This window comes from Rhinolophus sinicus, chromosome 1, assembly GCF_057876585.1.
Source record: "Rhinolophus sinicus isolate RSI-liver-muscle chromosome 1, RSI-T2T, whole genome shotgun sequence".
In the NCBI taxonomy this organism is placed as follows: domain Eukaryota; kingdom Metazoa; phylum Chordata; class Mammalia; order Chiroptera; family Rhinolophidae; genus Rhinolophus; species Rhinolophus sinicus.
The window spans coordinates 175,178,663-175,203,101 of record NC_142501.1 but is presented as its reverse complement, the minus strand read 5'-3'; the positions used below and the strand labels follow the sequence as shown (position 1 = coordinate 175,203,101).

At 36.4% G+C, this 24,439-nt stretch overlaps 1 protein-coding gene across 8 annotated transcripts in view; it reads right to left on the bottom strand.

Annotated features, from left to right (window-relative positions):
- Positions 1-24,439, bottom strand: part of BMPR1B (bone morphogenetic protein receptor type 1B) — a 371,022-nt gene that overhangs the window by 94,524 nt on the left and 252,059 nt on the right. Inside the window, exon 1 of one of the 8 annotated variants that reach the window (XM_019741155.3) lies at positions 6,454-6,522. The exons of 6 other annotated variants lie outside the window; for them this stretch is intronic. Coding sequence is in view for 1 of the 2 variants with exons in the window: in XM_019741147.3 (XP_019596706.1) it covers positions 4,952-5,024 (73 nt within the window). In the remaining variant the exon portion in view is untranslated. Of the gene's footprint in view, positions 1-4,951; positions 5,094-6,453; positions 6,523-24,439 lie in introns of those variants that run through there. One more of the 8 variants, XM_019741147.3, reaches the window with a different exon arrangement.

The window sequence follows — 24,439 nt, the reverse complement described above, 5'->3', positions numbered from 1 at the left end:
TGCAAGGAGTGTCCATTAAAGTATTTTAAACAGAAAGAAGGGAAGAGACACACAGGAAAGAAGAGGGGAATGTCCATGAGGCCCTGCGGACACACAGATGAAGGGAAGCTCAGGTCCTCAGGTCCTGGGTTCCACAAGTCCTGTGTTTCCTTTACCTTTTCTTTATATCTCCACTCAGTTTCTTTCTCTACTTAAGTTTCTGTTCTTTATGACCAAAATATCAATATTAATAATGTGATTTTTACAGGGATAGTTAATTAATTATCAAAGGAATTTCACAGAGATGATACCAAGCAGAGAAATTAGTTAACCCCAAAGCCACAGCTTCTCCAAGCGCTAAAAGAAAAATGGTGGGGCCTCAAAATAAGAGTTAGGTTATTCTGAGCACACAGTCACAAAATCATCCTTAGATATTTCAATATTTAAATTTCACAAAAAATGCATAAGATGACAAAGTAACTGTTATACTTATGGAAAAAAGTCTAATAACCAAGACCAAAAGAGTCCATCCGGACCTAAAATGTAGCGTAAGAAAGTTTGATAGACAATTTAGCTGATTAAGATATTTTCCTACTCATATAATTAACTGTCAGTACTTTGTCTTATTTAAATATGTGACCAATGTCCCAAATGAATTCTAAAGTAAATATACATTTGAAAATTGAGGGGAAAGCATTTCATAAATTTGTTCCTGGCAGTGCTAAGTAAATAAAAGATTTTAAATGTTATTTATTTCAGATTCAATTGGTTTACAAATGAAAAAAAACAAAACAAAGAAAACCCAAAAACCCAAAACCTTAATTTGAATTACTCTTATCTTTCTAATACTATTTTTCTTCCAGAAGCCTTCACATACTTGTAATTTAAAGAATAAAAATTGTGTGCATAATTATACATGCATATGTATATATCTATAGATATAAACTCATACACATACACACACACATATATATACACACACACACATACATGACTTACATATATGGCTTCTGCCACTATTTAAAGAACATAACTAATTTATTACAAAAAGGTAAAACTAAATAATTTGAGTTTATACTGAATAGTTATGTGAATGTCTATTAACAAATCTACTTTGCAGAATTTAAGTTGAGAACTATAGTCACTTTCCTCCCAGGTAACTTACCACAGAGATCAGATTTCTTACATCTGTGATGCTCACCACAACTTGCAGTTATTGCCGATTAATAGGCTGAGATTAATTGTTGGAAGTGCCACATAATAGCTGTAGTAGAAAACATTTTAAAGACAGAACCGCATTTATGCATTTAACAGCTGCGTCGGTCTAACAGTTCAGGTTTTCACTACATTTTGCCATATGGTAACAAGGATCATTTTTCACTTAAAATATTACAAAAAATTGATGCCCTATAGCAATATTAACATTCTAATTTTGAAAGTACACATTCACAGCCATGTTGGTTATCCTCCTCTTATCGCATTACCTATTTGCCTTCATTCTACTTAAAATATTTAATAACATCAATTTTTTTAATTTTAAATTAGTCTCAACCAGATCAAACACAAATATGGCAATAGGAAACCTATGGAATATGACCTGGCGATGAACAGGCAGGATGTAAAATCTGGGTTGTATAAAACCGTAGGAGCCATAGAGATTAGGACCTATTTTGTTCATTGGGTTTGGGGGTTTTCCTGTATTCAAAAAGAGCTAATTCCTACTTCCTATCTCAGCTTTCCCTCCCTGTAACTCTTTATGATGTAGAATTATTCCTAAACACAAAAAGTTGACTGCCAATTGTGATTCTCATCTGATTGCTATAATAATTTTTTAGCATGCTTTTAAAGGGGGAAAAACACTGTGGAAAACTTCACATATACATTTAACAGGAAACTAAATAAAAATCTCACCTTTTTAAATTGCCAGAACCTGAGGCCCATCCATGCCAGGAAAGGCGGATTGTTGCCATCAATGTGTGAGAGCAACAGAGTCCTTTAGTTTTCAGCTGTGGCTCTATCACCTTTATAACTTCCCTAAATCCCTTCAGCAGAATTTAAGAAGAATACAGTGACCAAAATGATGCTTTAATGCTGTTTGCACTATATTCATTAGGATTGTGTGATTCTCTACTGTGTTTTCAAAGTAAGAAGCAGGGTGGTATAAATGCCTTAAAATAATACATTTCAAGTAGAAATGAACATTACAGATTTTCAATATTACAGGTCGTATTTTCACTATTAGAAAAAGGAAATCCTACGTTTCATGATCCCTACCTTTAAAAAAATTCATTTCTAAAGCAATCACAATGTTTCAATTAAAAAAAAAACACGAGGTTCAAAACTTCTACCAAGATGTACCCTTGCTTTCCTTTTTCTAAGCCTGTGTCCCCTCATGTGAAACATTTAAGGTAAGATTTAAGCAATGATAAGATGTAGGCTGATGAATCACCCTACACACACTCCCCTAGCTCCTCCATTCCAAATAGGAAGAGTTCTCCTTTCCACTTATTGCGACTTTGCAGAGCTTTGTACCATTTAAGGTAGAATTGCAATATCACACATATTCCTTCCATACAAAACTTGCAGGTTCCCATATATTTAATTAACAAAATATTTTTATTAGCCTGAAGCTCATACAGACGCTCTAAATGTCTCAAGTTGTCATTTTGGAAACACATTTCCTTTAAGTAAGGATTTAAAGTCTCTCAGATCGTTAATCACGGCTTTGTCATTCACTTAAGAGCCATGGCTACTTCATTTGTCTGTTTACTTATTTTTGGGACCATCATTCTCACTGAAGCACATGCAGAATTAAGGATCTAAACATTACAAGATGTCAATGAATATTTAACTTTGATAGTTAAAGTTGTTTAGTCTTGGTTAAATGCAGTCTCTGTCTACAGCACATTCTTTCTTCATCAAGGCAAAATCATAAAAACCATGAAGCTTACTTTTTATAGAAAGTTACAGATAGAGAAATTCCTCAAAAAAAAAGTTAAGATCACTGATAACAAATCTGGGAATGTAAATTGGAATTCAGTATGTTAATCACACTACAATGAGATAGGGGATTTTTTTTTTTTTTAATTTGTCTCAATTTCCAGCTTGGTTGTCTCCTATTCCCGCATAAATTAATGTTATTAATAATCGTACTAATAATAGCAAAACCACAGATAATACCATGTACCAGACACTATTCTAAGTGTTTGATGTGTATTTACTCATTTAGCAATCAAATCAACACTATAGTAAGTATTAGTATTATCCCTGTTTTACAGTTGACAAAATTGAGGCACTAATAAGATACCTCAGTTGCAATCACACATCTAATAAGTGTGGAGCTAAGATTCAAACCCAGGCATCCTGGGTCCAGAGTTCATATTCTTAACCACTATGCTATGGAATAAATTAGTAGAAACACACACACACACACACACACACACACACACACACACACACACACGCACACTTGTGAAAGAGCCCTGGAGAGGGATTTCAAAAGGCTATGTTACCTAGAGGAAGGCAAGGAATGTCTCTGGGCTTCAACATCCTCATTGGAAAAGTAAGACAACCATACATTATTTTAAGGTATATTCTAAGCCTAACATTTGTGATGCAAAGATAACAGTCTGTAGCATATGACCTCTTTGCTTTTTACTGACATAATTCAATAACGAATTCAGGTATTCATATGTTTCAAGGAAAATGGTAAAAAAAAAAAGAAAAATAACTCTCAGGCAATCAAGAAATAGTAGTTGCATGAATACAGTATAAGAATTTCACCTCACATATATCATGTTTTGAGCTTCCTGAAACACTGTTAAGAAAGTTTTCCTGTGGGCCTTCCATTCTCTTCTCGAAGGTACCAGATTATAACAATTTTTGAAAAATTAGCAAATCAGGTAATTGAACTACCTATTGTTACTTCATATCAATACACAAACCTCCCTTGAGTTACACTCATCTATACCAGAAACTAAAAGTATTTTTCCATGTAGCCAAGCTATAAAATACAGTATTTTAATAGCATCATGGAACATTTCGAGATTATGAAAACATTAATCTTGTAAGTGCTAAGCAAAGGTAGATGCCAATTGATAACACATACTTCTCAAACAAATAGTATTGCCAAATTGGTTCTATAAAATGCATTCTCAAGTATATGAGGTTGAATTAGAAATTCATTTTGATCTCATACATATTCCCTTTGTCCCCTGACTTAATTTTATAAAGCCGCTTTCTCCTTATTTCCAACCTTACACTCTCTCATTGAAAATCACTATTACAGACAGCTATTTCAATTTCATTGTTATCTTTCTTCTAACTTGAAAATAGTTCACTTACTTTTATAATCCCTCGTTTTATTTAAATTTTTAAAATAATTTTCAATAACGGCTATACTTTAGTCAACCTTACTTAAACTAGAATAACTCTTCTGAACAAAATGATTACGAAGCAAACTTCTATTCTTAAATGTGGATACCCTTTTGACATATTCGCAAATTACAATTATGGCCATTATAAAACTAGAGATTTATTCATTGCATCCATATAAAAATTCAAATGACCTACAAAGTTAATTAGCTAACCTATAAACATCTAACAGTACTAAAATGATCAAAACGAAGTTTATTAGAATTGTTATTTTCTTAAATTCTTTACAGATAAACTGTCACAGTATGTTGACAATCCACTTTATACTCAAAGTTCCAAACTGGGTTGCATTTAATTCTTAATTGCTAGAGAAAACAGAAACTCTGAATCCTTTTAAAATTATTCTAATATACGATCTAGAAAGCTTTGCCCTAATAGAGAAAGTAGTAAAATTACAGAGCAGTTGGAGGATAGGGTTTGCAAATGTTTAGCCATTGAACTTCTGCCCTGAACTTTCCTTTCTGTGATAAAAGCCACAAAACCAGATCTTCACGGAGCCCCCTGTCAGCAGCACTGTACTGTGGGGCGCTGAGCTTACCCCTCGTGTGCACAGACAGAAGAATGAGCAACGAAATGTAAAGCTGCCAGTTGAGTTCGTCCAGCCAACCCATTGCAGCAGGAGAGCAGTAAAAGTGACCTGCCTGTGGGCGCCTCCTGTTTCTTGCCTTTCCTTCTTTAACTGAGACTCCTCTGCTGCCACTCCTGTCAGAGCTTCAGGCAAACCTGCCAGCAAGCCTGAGACGGGACCGTGAAAGACAAGCCTGTTACAAACTGGTTCTGTCACCAGAGAGACTTCAACTGATCACCTCGTGGTGAGGATAACAAAGGACGGTGAGGACCCCGAGCAGAATTGTTTTCTTAAGACAGCAGCCTGACCCGGCTGCCCACACAGGGTCCGGCACGGGTGCTGCTTTGCTCTGCACTGGCCAGCCCCAAGTCCCCCCCATGTCTCAGGCAGCTATGCAGGAACTGCAAAGCAATACGCACCTATACTTTGCTGTTATAAAATAGACTATTTATTCAGTCAAGGGTTTTTTGTTTTGTTTTGTTTTGTTTTTCTCTGCGAAAATTTTAACTGCTTGGGAATTGTAGAAAGACAAGGAGAAATAAAATATGTGATTTGATAAACTGCTAGAAATATTGCAACACGTCAGGTGTCCCGTTATGAGAGTTTTCTCACACTCTATCTACCTTTAAATAATGAAGCAAATGCTTTTGAATCAAGTGCACAGATATGAAAAAGGGTCACACGTAAAAGACATCCTTAATGAATATTTCAAGTTAAAATATTTCAGTTAAGCTATCACTTGTTAATTTTAGATGACTATGGTTTGAGGTTTTCCCATATAGAAAATAACTATGAACCTCAATAATCTTATGCAATTAAAACCACTGAGTTATTCATTTTTTAGATTTTAACTGTAATTGTGCTCAGTGTAAACTATGAACATTTTGTAAAAGACGCTTTTCCACGATATTCTGAGTGACCTTTTTCTACACTAAAAAACTTTTTAAAAGGCGATTTGTTTTCTTTACTCTGAGAACTGACAATAACAAAAACAGCCAGAAATATAAATGAATTGTCAGTACATGTAGAAACTGCAGTGTCACCATAGACAGATGCAAACAGAAGCTGTTACTAAAGATTCATGAGTATGAGACCACAGACATTTTTCAATGGTTATACAGAATATATCATCAGAAGTGTTTACTTGATATTTTAAGACTTAATTTCTTGGGAAAAAAAATATCTGCCATCTTCTCATTTTTAAGAGATACCCCCACTCCGCCACCACACACTAGCACCTCCCAGCACTGCCTTACTAGATGCCATTCCAATCTATTCTCTAGCTTACAGTAGCCCAACAATTGCTTTTCATAATTTTAGAAACACTACTATCAATCTAGCAGACACAACTCACACTTTCATGAGATGAAATTTAGCAGAAATACGCTGTTTTTAACCATGAAGGAAATCCTGGAATATCCTAAACTTAAGAAACTACACATTTTGTATTTCACAGAAGCCATACAACTTACTTGTCAGAAAAAAATGGAATTTGGGGGTGGTGAATGAGGTAATCTTTCAGTATCATTTATCCACATCCTTTTAACCTAAGAAGGGAGATTGAGGCATACTAATATGAATAAGAGTGAGTAGGAACAGAGGGATAACATGTGGGAAAATCAGAAAAAATTCAAGCAATAGAGTCTCTTGTTCAAACATTCTACATTGGGCTCAGAGCCACATCACAACGTGGTTCCACTGCCAATTTGGAACCCAGCCTTCAGCTTTGGGATGAGGAGTGAATGGCTGAAATGTGGGACAGCTCCCACTGCTCGCATTTCCCCAGTATGGGCATCCATAAATGGTTCAAAGCATAAAGAGAGAATCGTTGTTCTCTCCCTAGAATCCTAATTCTGTTAAAAACTAAGTGAAAAATGTAAGATATTTTAAGACCAAGTGTCCTCAAATGGAATAAAGATGGAACTTCAGACTAAGGGGTGAATTAGACTGGGCCACAAGACTTGAAGGGAGAGCTGGATGCTGAAATATGAATTGAACTTATATGTACAGCATTGGAGGAGATGGAAAGGGAAGAACAAGGATTAGAGGTAGGATGAAATAGTTCATTTGTGTAATAGCATGAGAAGAAAAATCTTACTGGAGGAGATAGCTACTAGTAAATGATTGGAGAGAAAGCTAGACAGCGCGGAACCAGACTGCACAGGAGACTCTGAATGTGTGTTACAAAGTTTGGACTATATGTTATATAATAACTAAAGGTTTTTGAGCAACTGGCTTGATGAATAAACAAAATGGTTTGGGATTTCAGCACATAGGATGAGTCTCTGAAGAGAAGCAAAAATTAAAGTGTGAGAAGAGGTTTCCACTTAGTCACAACAGTTACCATGTTTCGGTGATACAGATTTCTTTCTTTCCTTTATAATACTAAGAAATTCAAGATGTATATCTATTAATTCCCTCCATTTTACCTTTATTGTTTTACATATGCTAGGTGCCAACAGTGAAGGAGATGTTCTATAAAATGTGTAATTAGTTTCCAGACAACTAGGCTTGAAAGGTGCATTGAAACTCTTATACTCATAGGTTAGGTTGGAAACCTGGCTTAGCAAAACAATCACAATTTGCATATGATTTAGTCCACTCATCATAAAGTACACACCAAATGAGGCTTCAAAGAAAGCTCTGAGAGTATATTAAAATAAAGGTCTCAATTTGAAAATATACACATGAGAGAGGGCCAGGAAAGAGAAAAGGACTACAAATAGTACCACCAATATGAGTAGGATACGGCATTGCTATGTATCATTTGTAGAATTCTTACACAGACCCACTGATTAAAGATTTATGGAGTCTGTGCTGTGCAGTAGAAAGCCTATTTGTGTTATCTGTGTAACCTGGGGCGAATTATTTAAACTCTCTGTTCTATAGTTTGCTCATTATCTAAATTTTAAGATTGTTACATGAATTAGACAAGTAAATTAGTATAAACTACTGAATACTGTCCCCAGAACACAGAAGGGCATCAAAAAAATGGTCAGCAATTTCCTGACAACTCTCACCAATCACTCCTCTACCTCCTGACCAAAAAAAAATAAACAAACAAAACAAAAACCCTTGTTAAAAATAATGTTCTTTAATGCAACATTTGCCAAATTGTTTCTGTCATAAATAATGTGATCACTAGAACAAGGATACAAAATATGTCTTACGTTAAATCATTTTAAAAATTCTAAGGCAAAAATTCTGCAAAGGCAAATATTTATTTAATCAAGTTAGTTTTACTCAATCCATGAAACAGTCATGTAATTGAAGCAGAAGTCCACAAAAGTAGTTTTAAATTATGCTACTACCTTTGTAGCAATTTTGATTTGTGACTTCTTTTCACTTAGAAACCCCCCAAATCTCCTTTATTTATGTATCTATACAGTTTTTAAACTGTATTTGAGAGATTGTGCCTAGTGAATGGGATATGAGAATGTTAAAAAGTACATGCCTTCAGGACAAACTTACCCTGGAAAGGGTGAAGACAAACATACAATCAAATAATGACAGTGCAATAGAGTAACTGCCTGCCATACTGAAGAACATGGGAAGTACAGTGGATAAAGATTAATTCAGAGTAAAGATGGGGACTGGACTTGTGGGGCAGAGGCAGATGAATAGGTCTTCAAAGATAAGTAGGAATTCAGCAGGTAATGGTAGGGCAAAGGAATCCTAAGCAAAGAGAACAGACAGTACAGACATTTATGAGTAAGAAAAAAAGCAGTGTTTGCAGAGAACATGAGAGACTGAGAGAGTGGATATGCCTAGAGAGCAGCGAAATTAGGCTGGAAAGTAGACGGGGAGAAATTAGGCAGAGCCTTAAGTCTCATAATTTGGTTTGATCGGATTTTATCCTACAGTCATGGGAGTCAATGCCTTCATTTCTAGGGGAGGTATGTGTACAGTTTATTTTCTATTGTGTGAACTGACTGTAACTACTTCTTGCAGCTGATTATATTTCCAAAGAAACTAGTAAAGTTTTTGAGATAAGATGAAAAATATTTTCCTTTTTTCCTAAGAATATGTAACAATATCCTTATTATCCTTAATGAGAACAATGAGGTGAGTGTTATTGTCTTCCTTTCTTGAACATCCCTGCTAATATTATTTGGAACAACATCTAGTTTTTAATTAAACTTCTGTTCAAACACACAGGCACATAAAAACAACAGCTATTTCCTTCTTCTTATTAGAAGCTACAGCATTTTAGGTCCCTACCATCCCACAGAGCTTTGCACTAAAATATTTTTCAAACTTTCATACTGGTTGTGACAAAAATATGAAAGTGCACTCAGAATTGCACTAATTGATTTTGTTATTCTGATTTTCAGCTATACACTTGCATAATGATATAAAAATGCACTCCACCATAGGGGTGGGATGTACAATAGAACTCAAGTGAACAGAAATGTTTTTCCTAACTTCAGAGTTTATAAAAGTCCACAACTTCGGCCCGCTTTCAGGCTGCCTCTTGCCTCCCCACCCATTCTAATTTGCAGCATTCCACATCACTAGTCATTAACAACCCAAAGCTCCCTTCAGCTGCACAGTGAAAGACCATCACTTCATTACAAATAAACAATCCCTTCTTCCCTCCAACGAGTGACACATTATTCTGAGCACGTCTTCTCTCTGCTTTCATTGCTCTGCCAAGGTCCCCATGAGTGGGAAGGGGTAAAAAGAGAGAGAAAATATCCCACAACTTGTCTAAAGCATGGAGAGGATGATTTGTGTTCTTTCTGACGGGATATGACTGTCACTGTTGATCTGCTTTCAGGCCTAGATTACATGTGATAAGGGCTGACCTTCTTTAAGCATTCACACATTATGCACTCATGGAGAGCAGGCAGGACACAAAAGTCCTTCAGATGTTCTGGGCATCAATCAAGGACACAGCATGGAGCCTGCCAAACTTTTCTTCCATTTACTCAGGGAGAGGAAGAAGGGATTCCAAGACAGACTTAATCAAGTTTAAAGCTATGCCCTAGTATATTTGGGGAGACCATTGTTATTAAAAGAGTGCTGTTTGAAAAAGAAATTCTCTATTGTTAACATTAGTGACCAAAAAAAGTTCACACACAAATATAGAGACAACCAGATTTCACTCCAGCTTTAAGTTTTCAAAACTTTTAATAGAAATCAGGTCTCAATGGCTTTAGAAGATTTTTTTCTGAAACGATAGTTCATTAGGTATATATTTCAAAATCTAAAAATGTAATTTTTTTATACCAACCATACAGCAAAGGTATCTTTTTTGAGGAATTTATAAAAGTAGTGGAGGATGTACATTTGTTATTCAATACTCTGCACATATTATAATATAAATTAAACACCAATCAACAATATAAGCCATTTTTCACCTAATACAAATATTATCATTATTAACAGTTTAGAGCCCCAAAATTATGGAATAGACAGGACAATGTCTTCTGATATACTCAGAGGCTTTCAATGCTGGTCTTTTATCTTTGCTATTCTCGCAACTTATTAAAGGGATTTGATATGGCTTTTGAAACAGAACAAATAAGCCCCAAACTATATTCTTCTAAAACACTGTAACACTGTGTACTTGGAGGGCATAATCTGATCATCAGCACAACCAAACTCCTAAGAGCAAGATGCTTCATGGAATTTTATAATAGAATGTCTTAAATCTACGACGATGTCACTTATCTAGAGATTGCAGAGTTCTTTTTAAAAGCTCATGTAAGATCATAAATATAACAAGGATATGCACAGCCTGAACACAAGATAAGCAGACTAGACTCAAAAAGCAATTAACATTAAAGAGTAGGAAGAAAATTAAAGGCAACTTACATGATTAAACTACCAATGAAAATTAACTCAGTGAATCTGCTAAAATAAGCTCTATAGATAAAACAAAGACAAAGACAAAACAAAACAAACCAAATTGCCCCAGGACCCCTAAAAACTGTACGAGTATATTCTGTTTAGTTTATTACCTGCTTTCAATGTTACTCAACTAATGGCTAATAAGGTCAAACTTGTACCCTAGTAATAGGGAATCAAGTGATACATAAAATGTGAGATAATTTTTTAAATTAATCAATGTACAGTAATTCATCACCTGGTCAATATGATTATCTCAGACCAGAAACTAAGACTGAAAGAGAGGTAGATGTCCTAACAGGAGTTGGGAAGCAAGGAATCCAGGGAAGGCAAATTATTTTTAGACAGAATATAGGATGATGATGACGATGATGATGATACATACCACTTGGTGAGCTTTTGCTATGTGCTAGGCACTATGCTTTGTACCTAACACATATTACCTCCTTTAATCCTGCCTCCCTGTACACTGGGTAATATCCTCCCCACTTACAGATGAGAACACCGAGTGTGCCTGCACCAAACGAGGCCTGGAACTGGTTGAGGTTGAGTACCTGACTAGTAGGGACCCACATTTTGCTCTGCAAGAAATACCCAGGGCAGAAACAGTCCATTCAGTAGGTGAAGGGCTCAGAGACTTTGGGGGCTGGTGAAGTTCATTCAGGGAACATGACTGCCAGAAATTCTGAGGGCTGAACCAAAAGAGGGGTCAGATACCCCAATTCCCAAACCTGCTGATTCAGAGCAAGGGGACACCAGACACCCTGGAAACCCCAGCAAAGCATTTATTAGAGGTCAGTGGTTTCAGACCCAATGGAAGACGGAAGTCTCCTCCTGAGCATGTATATTATTTGTTTATAAAAAATGATAATCAAAACAGATACATATCATTAATTTAAAGCAGTCCCCACAGCCCTTCAATGCAGGTATTATCAACCACATTTTACAAGTGAAGCAACTAAGATGAGCGAGGTACCTTGGAATTGAGGAAAGAGGTTTTTTACCCCCTTGAGTAGGCTTGTGCTTTAGGAAGTATAGTGAGGCGACTCTGCAGGCTTAGGAAAAAGAATAAGTGGGCGAATGAAGTCATCAAAACTGTGTAATACAGTCCTCCCCTCAGCAGATGAGTCTGAGTTTGTGTTAACAAAGAGGCTGCTGTCTTCACACCGTGAGAAGGCGGTTCTAGACCTACTGTGCCCCACTTACAAGGCTCTATGTAAGTAAGAAGTAGTTTTTGTTGTTTGTCTATGTAACAACAGACATATCCTAGTACCATAATTTTTAACACTTTGGCCCTGGACTCCTCAGAATTAGTTATACACTATGAAAATCATGAACCACTGAAGCTACTAACTTGATGTACCTGAAGCTGTATTCCAGAGGTATTCAAAGGATATTAACTTTTTATTACATTCGTGCTAAAGCATCCCTGAGCAGAAAATCAAAACTTCTAGTACCAGTTCGCATCCCATGCTAGCCATTATAAAAATGTGAACATAGTTTCATTCATAAATCAATTCCATAAAGATTACTATCACTTTCATCCTAAAGTCAATTGTGCATTAAATCCATGCAAATCCACTTGAAATTCATGCAAATCCAACTTGAATATTAAATAAGTAAACTAAAAATAAAAATTTAAATAGAAATGATAATATCAATATCATTTTATTTTATTTTGCATGTTTCCTCATATCTCTGTCTGAATATATGTTAGAAATAATGAAGGTGCACATTAGTGTACATATAAATGAAATATAAAATGAGTTAAGTATAGCTCTTATTTAAACTTGAAGAGTCTATGCTTAAGTTCACACACCATATAAAGACAGCTCCTAGAAAATCTATTTTCCACTCTTTGGAAAATACCTAATGTGTACATAAGGAATTACATGATAAAAAGTTTCTTAAAGTAAAAGAAAAGATTCCTATCAAAGAAAAGTTTTGTTTTTATTTAGCATATACGAGCCTTTCCATAGAAAGTGTCAACAATAGTGCTACCAGTGTATGATACACACATTTCTTTGTAGTCGTTTAAAAATTGATGCTAGAAGAAATACAAAGATTACAAAGTTAATATTTTTTTTTATTTAAAGTGACATTTAAAATCTATGTGCATGTAAAAAAGTATTTTCAAAGAAAATAAAAGAAATAATAATGCCATGATTTTCAGTTCAGATTCATGGCATGCTAAACCTTTTCATCTCTCTACAAGCTAGAAGTCAACTGTGTGTATTCAAATATTTTCCTAATGACAGATGGTTGATACCAAAAGGATGCCTGAAACATACTGTATCCCAAATATATATAAATAAAATTCCCTTATCTTCCTTCACCTGTCCCCAGATATAAAGCACAGCTGCTTAGTGTTTTGAATTTTTTTAATGAGAAGTAACAGTTTTTGATAATCTCATTAAAGCCTTTCTAGCAGGCTCCATACAATGAGAATTTTCACAAGACTGAGGGTTGGTTTGAATGTTGAACCTAGTTTGTAAAACATAAAGAAATGAAATGAAACCCCCATGTATATTATTCAATCAGAGAATGTCACAAACAGTGAAATCAGACTTTAGTCTTAGAGAAACCTTGTCTTTCTGTGCTCTACCAAGAGCATTATGACAAAATCAGAGAATACTAAATGTATTTCAAATGACAGAAGTAAGATGCTTAAATTATGGAAGTAAAGAAGATGAGCTTTAGAGGATGATCACATCAGATAAAATCAGCAACATAGACACAAAAATAAGTCTCTACTATTAGAGAATTATTTGACTGATGCAAACAAATAAAAGTGTAATACGATTCTTGTTTACTACAGAAGCCTTAGTTACAGAGGCATTCCTTTTTCTGACCACCTTGGTCTACATTTCTTATTTTGGTTACTCAGCAATTGCTGTGGTTGTGTCTGCTACTACCAACTACCCCACTGAAAAGTGAAAAATGTTGTCCAACAATGAGTTATCTTAAGGATTATGCCAAATGAAACACTCGAATTCAACCTTAACCAAAATGAGTAAAACTTATATTTATCCACATGATTTAAGGCCCATTAAGATGACCAATCTGATTCAAACAGTCACCATACTTGACACTCAGGTCTCCCAAAAGTTTACAGTGGAAGCACTTCAACATCCTCAAGATATCTCATTAGCACCTCCACTAAAATATATGTAAAGAAAAAACAGAAAAAGAAAGTTCAGAAGAAGTAGCTGCTCTTTTAGAAACACTTGTTTAAAAATGATTTTCAATATTTTACAACAGTGCTACAGTGTATGATACACACATTTCTTTGTAGTCTTTTAAAAATTGATGCTAGAAGAAATACAAAGATTACAAAGTTAATAATTTTTTTTAAATTTAAAGTGACATTTAAAATCCATGTGCATGTAAAAAAAGTATTTTCAAAGAAAATAAAAGAAATAATAATGCCATGATTTTCAGTTCTGATTCATAGCATGCTAAACCTTTTCATCTCTCTACAAGCCAGAAGTCAACTGTATCTAAAATGATATATGTATAATCAGAAACTGACAACTGAATGACAAAATGTTTACTTCACTCTATGGATTCAGGCAAAAGAACTAGAAATAATTCACCATAGTTTACTTTCTGCCTCTTTTATAAAGAATCTTGCCTCACTTTGCATCAATTACATAACATTATCTTTTTATGTTGGTTTTTACAGTATCTCTTTTCGGAAATTGTTACAAATAGAAACAGCCTATAGAAAATAAACTTGAAGTTTTTCTGCATCGTATAAAAAGCGATAGATTAACTTCATGTTGGGCTCCAGAAAATACCAAAGAGCTGGCAATCCTAGAGTAGAAGCTTATGATGTCCGTATGAAGTCCTTATGATGGCTTACAAGGTCCTAGAAGAGCTGGCCTTCAATTATCTTGTTGGGCTCTTCTACTATTCTCCCTCTCCCTTGTCCTGTTCCTCAAACACACCATGCATGCTCCAGCTCAGAGCTTTCGATCTGCTGCTACTCTGCCTAAAACAGTCTTTCTTCCCTTAGACACCTACTTAGATTCCTCCATCATCTCCTTCAAGTTTTGGCTCAAATCTCACCTGGGGGAAGCCTCCCACACTGCTTATTTACCAATTTACCTACCCCAGCCCTAAATCCCTACTTGACTCTACTGGATCTCTATTCCCACCATCCTAATGAATTTCTTCTCTCAAAGGTGAACAAATGCAATCAATTGTTCTTAGTCTTCATCCTTTTATGCTTAAGCAAAACTGGACACCACAAGCACTTCCCTTCTTAAGAGCCTCACTCATTTAAAACTAAGCTGAATAAATTCAATTTCCTAGGCACTTGCTAGAAGCTCTTCCTTTGTTTTTCATGATGAAGACCTATCCATTCAAGCTTCTTCCTCTTGTGTTCATATAAACACAGGTAATCATGATTCTCTCCCAATGATCTCTTTTCTCAAATGTGTTCCCTTGTAATGTCAGGGCTCCAACTAATATCACTTTGATGACCAGGCTAAATCTTTTTCTGAACTGCCATCCCACATTTTCAACTACCATCGCAATTCTAAATATTACTATTAATACGTCTCCTACAGCATTTCAAATTCTACCTCTTTCAGCTACACTTTGCAGCCACTTAGAATTAAGCCCTTCTCACTTCCTATATATTGTGCATTTTCCATGTATCTGAAGCAGAACTCCACCAAAACAGAACCTAAAAAAGTCAGATATTCACTTTCTTTTCCTCTCCTGTAGCTAGAACACGAGTACATGACTGAAACCCTGAAAAATCAAATGCACGTGCCCTGACATTACAAGAAGCTAAGAAAGAACCTCAGGGCATTGATTCTGGACAATGGCAGTGGGAACAGTGGCAGCTACATTCATTTTACAAAGGCAGAAGCAGCACCAGTTCTGGTGGCAGTATCCAGATCTAGCCTGGAGGATGTGAGCAGCAGAAGTTGGAGTGTCTTCACTAAGCTGTGCTGCAATGGTGTCCTGACCAACCACAGGAGAAATTGCGGGGTGGGATTTTAAGTATTGTTCTAGGCTGATCTGTTCCAAACCTGGTTCGTATATTCTCTTGGAGAGTCTATGAACTAGCAAATATCCTCTTAATAACTTTGTTTTCTGTGTAAAAATATCTTTAAACCTTTATTTATTTGTGTTTTTCCAGGATCCATCAGCTCCTAGTGAAGTAGTTGTTTCAATCTAGTTGTGGAGGGTACAGCTCACAGTGGCCCATATGGGGATCGAACCGACAACCTTGTTGTTAAGAGCACCGCCCTCTAACCAACTGAGCTATCTGGCTACCGCCAATGTTTTCTGTGTAAATTAATGATTGCTTTTTTTTTTTCTTTTTTGCTTTCAATGAAGGAATTTTGATGGACATATCCACGAAAACCCAACTGGTCCTCTCAGCAGAATTCTACACTTCCCTGCACTTTATCAGTATCATTTCTATGACATTTACTTTATTATCTTACCCGATATTATAATTATTTATGCATGTTGCCTTCCCCATTACAGTTTATATTCTATTAGGGTAAGGCGCCTGTCATTCACCTCTGTCCATGCTTTTAACATGTCCTCTTGTCTATTTCAGCTTTCCTTCTAAAACAGACAAAACACTGTACGTATATTCTTTCTAGCTGCTCTAAGTCCCTCCTTCTTTATTCTTGATCTGACAAAGTTTCATCATTCCATTCTTGGAATTACAATCATGAGTAACTTATCTAGAAAGTCTCTAGTGTCTCTTAGATCATTCCCTCATTTCCATGCAATAAAGGCCTGTGTTTTTCCTTTACTCCACCAGCATATGCGTATACAGAGCACTAGCAAGGGTACCAAGACCATTCAATGGGCAAAGGACAGTCTTTTCACCAGTGTTTCTAGAAAACTGGATGGAAAACATACAAAAAAAGAAAATTAGACCCTTATCTTACACCATAGGCAAAAACAACTCAACATGGATTAAATACCTAAATCTATAAAACTCTTAGAAGAAAACACAGATGAAAAGCTTCATGTCATTGCATTTGGCAATGATTTCTTGAATATGACACCAAAGGCACAGGCAAAAATAGTAATAATAGTAGATAAATTGGACCACATCAAAATTTAAAACTTCTGTGCATCAAAGGATATAGTCAACAACTTGAATGGGTAACACACAAATAAGATATGCAAATCATATCTGATAAAGGGTTATTATCCAATATATAAAGGATGTCTACAATTCAACAACAACAGAAACAAACAACCCAATTTTTTAAATGGGCGAAGGACTTGCCAAACAAAGATATATAAATGGCCAACAAGTACATGAAAAGATGCTCAATATCACTAATCATTAGGGAATTACAGATCAAAACCACAATGAGATATTACCTCATACCCAATAAAATGGCTTCTATCAAAATAAGAAATAAACAAAATAACAAGCATTGGAAAAAAATGTGGAGAAATTGGAATCCTTGAGCACTGTTGGTAGGAATATAAAACGGTGAAGCTGCTATAGAAAACAGTGTATTGACTCCTTGAAAATTTAAATAGAATTACCAAACAATCCAGCAATTCTACTTCCGGGTATATACCCAATGGAAGTAAAAGCAGGGTTTTGAAAAGATATCTATATACCCCTGTCCATAGCAACATTATTCACAACAGCCAAAAGTTGGGAAGCAACTCAAGTGTCCTTCAATAGATGAATGGATAAACAAATTGTGGCATATACATATAATGAAATGTTATTTTAAGGAAATTCTGAAACATGCTAAATTGATGAACCTTAAAGACATTATGCTAAGTGAAACAGGCCACTTACAAAAAGATTACTATGGTTATAATAATCATATGTTGAAGCCATAAGCCCCCATGTGGTGGTATTGTGAGATAAGGCCTTTGGGATGTAATTAGGTTTAGATGAGATTATGAAGATGGGGCCTCCATGATGGGATTAGTGTCCTTAGAGGAAGAGGAAAAATGACCTGAGTTAGCTCCCCTGTTAACTTGCTCTCTCTATGCCATGTAAAAACACAGCAAGAAGACAGCAGTCAACAAGGAAGAGGGCCCTCACCAGGAACCAAATCTTCTGGCAACTTGATCCAGTGTCCAAAACTGAAAAATAAATGTCCATTGTTTAAGTCACACAATCTATTTTACTATGTTAGAACTGCCTGAGCAGACTAAAACAGAGTTTCAACTTTGCAAAGATGAAAAGAGTTCTAGAGATTGGCTGCTCAACAATGTGCAAGGACTTAGCACTAGTGAACTGTAACATGTAAAAATAATTAAGTAGTAAATTTTATGATGTGTATTTTACCATAATTTTAAAAATAGGGTTTTGTTTTTGTTTTTCTTAAAAATAATAATAACAACCCTTTTTTCAACCCAGACTTCCAGGATACCATACCCCAGACTGGATGAATCAGAGAGTCGGTTTCTTACTCCCACCCCATTCCCATTCTCCAAATTGCTGTCAGAGTAATTAGCTACTTAAAATGCTGCAGTGGCTCCATAATATTCTCTGTATATGACCCAAGCACCTGAGAACAGCAGCAATTTCCTTGACTAATTCTCTAATTTCATCTCTCATCACCAATCTCCATGCTCTCCCTGTTCCAGTAGTAACTTTCTATTTCTAATTGCAATCCTCTCTAATATACCATATTCTTTCTCACCTCTCTTTCATTCAGTTCAACAAAATTCCATTGAACATGCACTATGCATTGAGCTCTGTGAGCTAGGATATATAAATCATTTAAAAAATGCTTCAAAATTGAATCACAAGTCATCAAAATGGCGGTGTGAGGTGAGCCTCTGTAAATCTCCCTTGCAATTTACAACAAATTGAACAACTGTCATGAGGGGTGTCAGGCTGGGTCAAAGCTCCCACTCCCCACATAAAAACGCAGGATATGGCTAGGCCAAAAAGGAACACCCACGGAGCCATAGGTAGGGGAGTCATACCACTATAGTCTCACTGGAGGCTGGATTTGCACAACGTGCAACCTGCTGTCCGCTTTTCTGCCAACCCACGAACACGACTCTCCTCCCCAGCGCAGCTGCAGCAGTTATATTAGTGGCCAATGGCTCAAGGGTTACAGCTGAGGGCCAACTAGCCGCAGCTGATGGCCATCTACTACCCGAGCCAGCCCCTTTCCACGTGAGGTCTAGAGCCTGGAAATTGCTCTCTGGGGCGCTGTCCCCACAACAACTATAACTCCACAAAGGACTCCCTGCACAGCAGACAGGCAAGACGAAGAGACCCACTACTGAATTCACCTAAAGGTGGGTGAATCGCACAAGCGGTGGAGGGGGGAAGGGAGAAGTGCGGAGACAGAGCCGCAGGTGCAGGACTCAGACCTAGCTCAGTGCTCCAAGCTCGCTGCATCCCAGAACTACCGCAGCTGCGGGAGAGGGAAGAACTCGGACTGCTAGGGCTCCGTTTATGGCCCACAGAGCTGAGGGGGCAGCATATAACACAGTTGAACCCAGTGCTCACAGCAGAGACCTTGGAGAAAAGACTGAGGGAAGAAGGCTGAAAATGGTGATTTAAGCCCTCACTGCTGAGCAGAGAATGGAAGCCTTAGGCACTGAGACTAGCCGCCCCTTCCCTACCCTCCCAGAGCTTGCCCCGCCCCCACCTGCCCGTTGCTAGAAGCGGAACAGTAGCAGTGTCCAATCAAAAGAACAGAATATTTGCTGTTCTGAGAACTGTGGACCACAGACAGATTTGCAGCCCAACTAGTTCCGGCAAAGGGAAGGGAGCTGTGGAAGCAGGCCTGGCTGTGGTGGTGGTCACCCCCATTGCTCTGGGCCACCTCTCAGAACTCACCCTGCCCCTGGCCCCACCTATCTGGGCGGATCCCTGCAGGAGTAAACAGAACTGCTGAAACACATGGGCTCTGAATCTGGTGCAGGAAGAGCTTTAGAATTTCAAAAGCTCTCTGCACACCCACACGGACACTGTGCCCTGTGACCCAGGAGAAATGTTAAAAGAGGAGAAGCCCGTCTCCCAGGGAATCCCCCATTGTGTGAGAACCTGGAATAGTGCAGAGAAAAGATAGCACTACAGTGTGTGAGAGAAAAAAAGGCTGCAGTTGGAGAGAAAATAAAACATTCTATCAACAAGTACTGGAAAACAAAAGAAAGACCTCTTCCTATCAACCTGTTGCAGAAGCCACTCCTGCAGATGTCTAGAAAGAGAAATGATAAATCAGTAATTCACATGAATAACCAAGGCAACAAGATAGCTCAGAAAGAAAGTGAAAAGTCTCCAGCAAAGGAACTTAAAGATATGGAAATATGTGACTTAAATGACAGAGAATTCAAGATTGCAGTTCTGAAAAAACTCAACGAAATGCAAGAAAAAAACAGAAAGGCAGTTTAATGAACTCAGAAACACAAAGAACAACATGAGCATTTTACAAAAGAGATTGAAATTTTAAAAAAGAACTAAATAGAATTTCTGGAGATTAACAACTCAATAGAAGAAATTAAGAATGAAATAGCCTGCTTAAGTAGTAGAGTTGACCAGATGGAGGAAAAGAATCAGTGACATTGAAGATAGAAACCTGGAAATTACACAGATGGAAGAAGAAAGAGACTTGAGACTTAAAATAAATGAAAGAACTCCACAAGAACTTTCTGACTCCATCAGAAAGAGCAATATAAGAATAAAGGGCATTCCAGAAGGAGAAGAAAGAGAGAAGGAAACAGAGAATATATTCAAACAAATCGTCGAAGAGAACTTCCCAAACTTGTGGAAAGAACTGGATCCTCGAATCCAAGAAGCAAATAGAACACCTAATTACCTCAATCCCAACAGGCCTTTTCCAAGTCACATTGTATTGAGGCTGTCTAAAATCAACGACAAAGAAAGAATCCTCAAGGTTGCCAGGGAAAATAAGACGGTAACCTACAAAGGAAAGCCTATTAGATTATCATCAGATTTCTCAGCAGAAACTCTACAAGCCAGGAGGGAGTGGAACCAAATATTCAAACTATTGAAAGAGAGAAATTATGAGCCAAGAATAATATATCCAGCAAAGATATCCTTTAGATATGAAGGACGAATAAAGACCTTTCCAGACATACAGAAGCTGAGGGAATTTTCTAATACATGACCTGCACTACAAGAAATACTAAAGGAGGCTATTCGACCACCATCAACAGGGACAATGTGTGGCAACCAAAACATAAACAGGGGGAGAGTAAAGGCCTGAACCGGAATATGGGAACGGAGAAAGTAAGCGTGCTGAAGAAAATGGAAAACTCTAAATATCAAACTTTCTTTTACATAAACTTAAGGGTAACCACTCAAAAAAAATCCAGAACTGAAATATATACTGTAATAAAAGAAGAAATGGAGGGAAACATCATAGTATACCACCACACAGAAATAATAAACAACAACAAAAAGGCAAAGAAACAATGGAGACACAGCCTTACCAGAAAACTAAAAATAGAATGACAGGAAATCCTCACAAATCAATAATCACCCTAAATGTAAATGGACTGAACTCAACAATAAAAAGGCACAGAGTAGCAAATTGGATCAAACTAAACCCAACCATATGCTGTCTCCAAGAGACACATCTCAGCTACAAGGACAAGCATAGACTCAAAGTGAAAGGGTGGAAATTGACACTCCAAGCAAATGGTACCCAGAGAAAATCAGGTGTAGCCATAATGATATCAGATGAAACAGACTTCAGTGTGAAAAAGGTAATGAGACAAAGATGGACATTGCATAATGTTAAAGGGGACCATACAACAAGAAGACATAAGTCATCAATATTTATGCCCCCAATCAGGGAGCACCGAAATATACCAAGCAACTACCAGCAGAACTAAAGAGAGAAATTGACCAAAACACAATTATACTAGGGGACTTAAATACATCATTGACAGCTATGGATAGATCATCCAAACAGAAAATAAATAACGAAATAGCAGCCCTAAATGACACATTAGATGAAATGGACATAATTGACATATATAGAGCACTTCATCCTAAAACATCAGACTATACATTTTTTTCTAATGTACATGGAACATGCTCAAGGATAGACCATATATTGGGACATAAAATCAGCCTCAGCAAATTTAAGAAGATTGAAATCATACCAGTCATATTCTCTGATCACAAGGCTTTGAAACTGGATATCAACTGCAAAAAGAAGGCAGGAAAAAACACAAATACATACTTTTAAAGAACGACTGGGTCAAAGAAGATATTAGAGGAGAGATCAAAAGATACATAGAAACAAATGACAATGAAAATACATCCTACCAAAATTTTTGGGATGCAGCAAAAGCAGTTTTAAGAGGGAAATTTATATCATTACATGCCTGTCTCAAGAAACAAGAAAAATCCCAAATAAATAACCTGACGTTACACCTTAAAGAACTAGAAAAAGAAGAACAAATGAAACCCAAGGTCAGCAGAAGAAAGGAAATAACAAAAATCAGAACAGAACTAAATGAAATAGAGAACAAATGACAATAGAAAAAATTAATTTGACAAAGAGCCGATTCTTTGAAAAAATTAACAAAATTCACAAATCCTTGGCTAGACTCACTAAGATAAAAAGAGAGAAGACACTAATTAACAAAATTAGAAATGAAAAAGGGGAAGTTATCACTGACACGACAGAAATACAAAGAATCATTCAAGAATACTATGAAGGACTATATGCTACCAAATTTAGTAACCTAGAAGAAATGGACAAGTTCTTAGAAACATATAGCCTTTCTAGGCTGAACCATGAAGAACTGGAAAATCTAAACAGACCGATTACCAGTAACGAAATTGAATCAATCATCTAAAACCTTCCCAAAAGCAAAAGTCCTGGCTTCACTAGTGAATTCTACCAAACTTTCAAAGAGGGTCTAATACCAATCCTGCTCAAACTCTTCCAAAAAATTGAAGAAGAGACAGTACTCCCTAACTCATTTTATGAGGCCAACATTACCCTGATACCAAAACCTGGTAAGGATAACACAAAAAAAGAAAACTATAGACCAATATCTCTGATGAATACAGATGCAAAAATCCTAAACAAAATTCTAGCAAATCTAATACAACACTGCATTAAAAAGATTATTCATCACGACCAAGTGGGGTTCATCCCCGGGGCACAAGGATGGTTCAACATTTGCAAATCCATCAATGTGATACATCACATAAACAAAATAAAGGACAAAAATGCTTCCATTCTCAAGAACTGAATAGTATAGAGGAGGGACACTCATAAAGAGATTATTCTAATTATTGTGATATATACTTTAGCATTGATACATAATTACAAGTTAATAAATATGTACATGCATACTTCTTCAATTTTGCTTTAAAAATTTTTTCCATATTTTCAAGTTTTCAAATTGATGTGCAATGCTTAGATCATATTTTTAAATTTCACATTACCATTTCCAATTTATATTGGGTCTATAAATGGAATTCCTACATTGGACATAATGGATTTCTAATATCCTTTTATATGTAAACACAACATTTTGGAAGCACACCTTTACCACCATACAATGGATATTTTAAAAAATGTAAAGTTGAGAATTATAAAGAGATTCTTTAAGAGTACAGATAACATTATAGTAGAGGGGGAAAAACTGCAGGTACATTTTTTAGTAGTCCACTTACCATTTTAAACCTAGGTGACTCTGCCTTTTTTCTGGTTTCACAATTAGAATTTCTCCTGCCATTTAGAGAAAACACAATTCCAGCCATAGGAGACAAGAATGACCGGTTCAAGTTCAAGGGTTCACTGCACATGAATATCCACAAATGCTCCTTGACAGTCTTGGTAGTATAATGAACCTTGCAATTACTCAGCAGGCCATCACCACAATACGTGAACATAATGCTTCCAACGTCAAACAACAAAACATTTTACAAATAATACCAACCAACTGTTACAGTTCACATAGGACCTTTGGAAACTAATTAAAATGCAACGGTTCCTCTTAAACGTTTATAAATTTGCAGGGAGTTCTGCTTTACTGAGCTATGCTTATGGGAAATAATTAATAGAAAAGGTGTTGGCATTATATACAATTGAGAGATGCCAATTAGCAAAACCCTCCTTCAAAATGACACCAGTTAATTCCAGCATGAGTCCTCAGAGTGAAATAGCTTTTCTCTTAAGCAAATACTAGTGCCTCATTGTCTTTAGGAATGTCTCCAATCATCCTATATAAAACCTCCTGGGGAAAATGTTTCTGGTTCTGCTTCCCTGTTGCTTCTGCACTGGAGAAATGATCTTCATTAAGTTAATTCATTTGAATAATAGTGTGCTCTAGTGGCTCTTTTACTGTGGACAGTTTACCTCTGCAAGACAATCTTTGACATAACACAAAGTACTGTGAACTTAAAAATAACACCCCGACAAAAGACAATTAGTTGTTAGCATTCCTAATAAAAGAGTATAGAACATATCAGACAATGTATATATGTGCATAAAAGCAGGCATCTCATCTACCAATTTACTTATCTGGGTGGTTTGGGGATTAAAGTACAAGGCTGAAGGTGAAAATATTTATATTCTATTTAAGATAATCTATTTTAACTCAGATTTTCACACTCAATAAGCCGAAGACTGCTGA